The sequence below is a fragment of the Colobus angolensis genome, unplaced genomic scaffold (genome assembly GCF_000951035.1).
Source record: "Colobus angolensis palliatus isolate OR3802 unplaced genomic scaffold, Cang.pa_1.0 Scaffold96, whole genome shotgun sequence".
In the NCBI taxonomy this organism is placed as follows: domain Eukaryota; kingdom Metazoa; phylum Chordata; class Mammalia; order Primates; family Cercopithecidae; genus Colobus; species Colobus angolensis.
In genome coordinates, this window is record NW_012123598.1 from 1,938,519 (window position 1) to 1,940,384 (window position 1,866).

The 1,866-nt window shown below is 52.9% G+C and overlaps 1 protein-coding gene across 1 annotated transcript in view; it reads left to right on the forward strand.

Moving 5' to 3' along the window:
- The window catches only part of NLRP9 (NLR family, pyrin domain containing 9), a 46,187-nt gene that overhangs the window by 41,305 nt on the left and 3,016 nt on the right, over window positions 1-1,866 (forward strand). The window contains exon 6 of the mRNA XM_011932577.1: window positions 1,085-1,255. Within this exon, the coding sequence (XP_011787967.1) occupies window positions 1,085-1,255 (171 nt within the window). The remainder of the gene's footprint in view (window positions 1-1,084; window positions 1,256-1,866) is intronic.

Below are 1,866 nucleotides of genomic sequence, written 5' to 3' on the forward strand. Positions count from 1 at the left end.
AGAGACGGGGTTTCACCGTGTTAGCCAGGATGGTCTCGATCTCCTGACCTCGTGATCCGCCCGTCTCAGCCTCCCAAAGTGCCGGGATTACAGGCGTGAGCCGCCGCGCCCGGCCTTGGAACTCTTGCTGTTTGAAACTGGAGAGTTATTTGCCTTGGGGGCCATCCTGTGCATCCTAGGATCTCCAGCAGCACCCCTGGACACTATCCTCCAGTTGCCAGCAGCACCCCTCAGTTGGGGTAAATGTCACTTAGACATATGTGCCCAGAGCACAGTCGCCCTGGCTGAGAAACGCTGGTCTAGACGGCAGAGTCTCCTGCCGGGAGGCGTGTAATTTGTCAAACAATTACATGCGCTCGTGGGGCTGCAACGATGTGTGTCTGCATCCCGGTTTCTCAGTGTTGACACCAGGGGCATTTTAGCCCAATTCATTCTGTGTTTTTGGGGCGGCTGTCCCGTGCTTCCTGGGGTGTTGAGCAGCATCCCTGGTTCCCAGCCACTAGATGAGGACAGTAAAACGAGGGAGGAGAGGGGAGAATGGGGGAGAATGGGGGAGGAAGGGGGAGGAGGAGAGGGGAAGAGAGGAAGTAGGGGCAGGAGAGGAAGAGAGGATGAAAGAGGTAAGCGACGAGGGGAAGAGGGGAAGAAGAGGTAGGAGCACCTTCTCTCCTGGCGTGGTAGACCAAAAATGTCTCCGGACACTACCAGTATCCTCCGGTGGGCAAAAATTATACACACTTCCCGGGAGGAAACTCTGCCGTGTAGACCAGCATTTCTCAGCCAGGGCAGCTGTGCTCCTGGGGAACAATCATGCCACCAACACACACGTACGCACATCAGACATGTACATGTGTGTGTATGAATGTGGATAGATACGTGCCTACCCACACATCTATCTATATCTATGTATACATCATCTGTCATTTAGCTATTTGTCCACCTGTCCCCTATCCTCTGTCCTCTGCCTACTATCTTTCTGTCTGTCTGTATTAGGGGGTGATAAGTAGTTGGTAAGTAACAATGGCGTGCCCTCCAGCCTGCCCCAAGCCAGAGTGGATTCTCTGGTATGTTTCCCTTTTTGCAGGCTGCAGACATGTCCGATCACCCGTGCCTGCTGTGGTGACCTCGCCGCGGCACTCGTCGCCTGCAAAACACTGAGGAGCCTGAACCTCGACTGGATTACCTTGGAACCTGACGCGGTGGCGGTGCTGTGTGAGGCACTGAGCCACCCGGACTGTGCCCTGCAGATGCTGGGGTGAGTGACTTCAGAACGAGCTTCGTTCACTGGCCGTGTGCTCAACTGCGACATGACGGATGTCAGGCTGGAGGGTCGTTTGTGGTGGGGGCCTGTGCTGGGCCCCTGTGGACATTGTAAAATGTCATTGTAAAATGTAAAAACCGTTGACATTGTAAGATGTCAAGCAGCGTTCTCGGCCTTTCTCATGAGTTGCCGGTAGCGCTTCCCTCCGTTGTGACAATCAAAAGAGCTCCAGAAATTGTCAAAAGTCCCCCGGAGACACAGTCGCACCAGGTGAGAACCACTGCTCTATTAAAACAGGTTCTACTTACGTTGGCCATAAATATGCAACCCCAGCTCAGACTTGGGAAGCGGTTCTGGGACGGGCTGAGCAGGGTCTTGATTCAGAAATACATTGGCTAAACGGCAGCAGTGAACGTTGTTCTGAAAATTAGGTTTGCCTTTGGAGTTGTACCTATTTGAAATCTGTAGGATGGATTTTTAAAGTTAATTTTTCCTTCTGATTTTATTTTAGTTTTTAGAAGCTTTTTTGGCCGGGCGCGGTGGCTCAAGCCTGTAATCCCAGCACTTTGGGAGGCCGAGACGGGCGGATCACGAGGTCAGGAGAT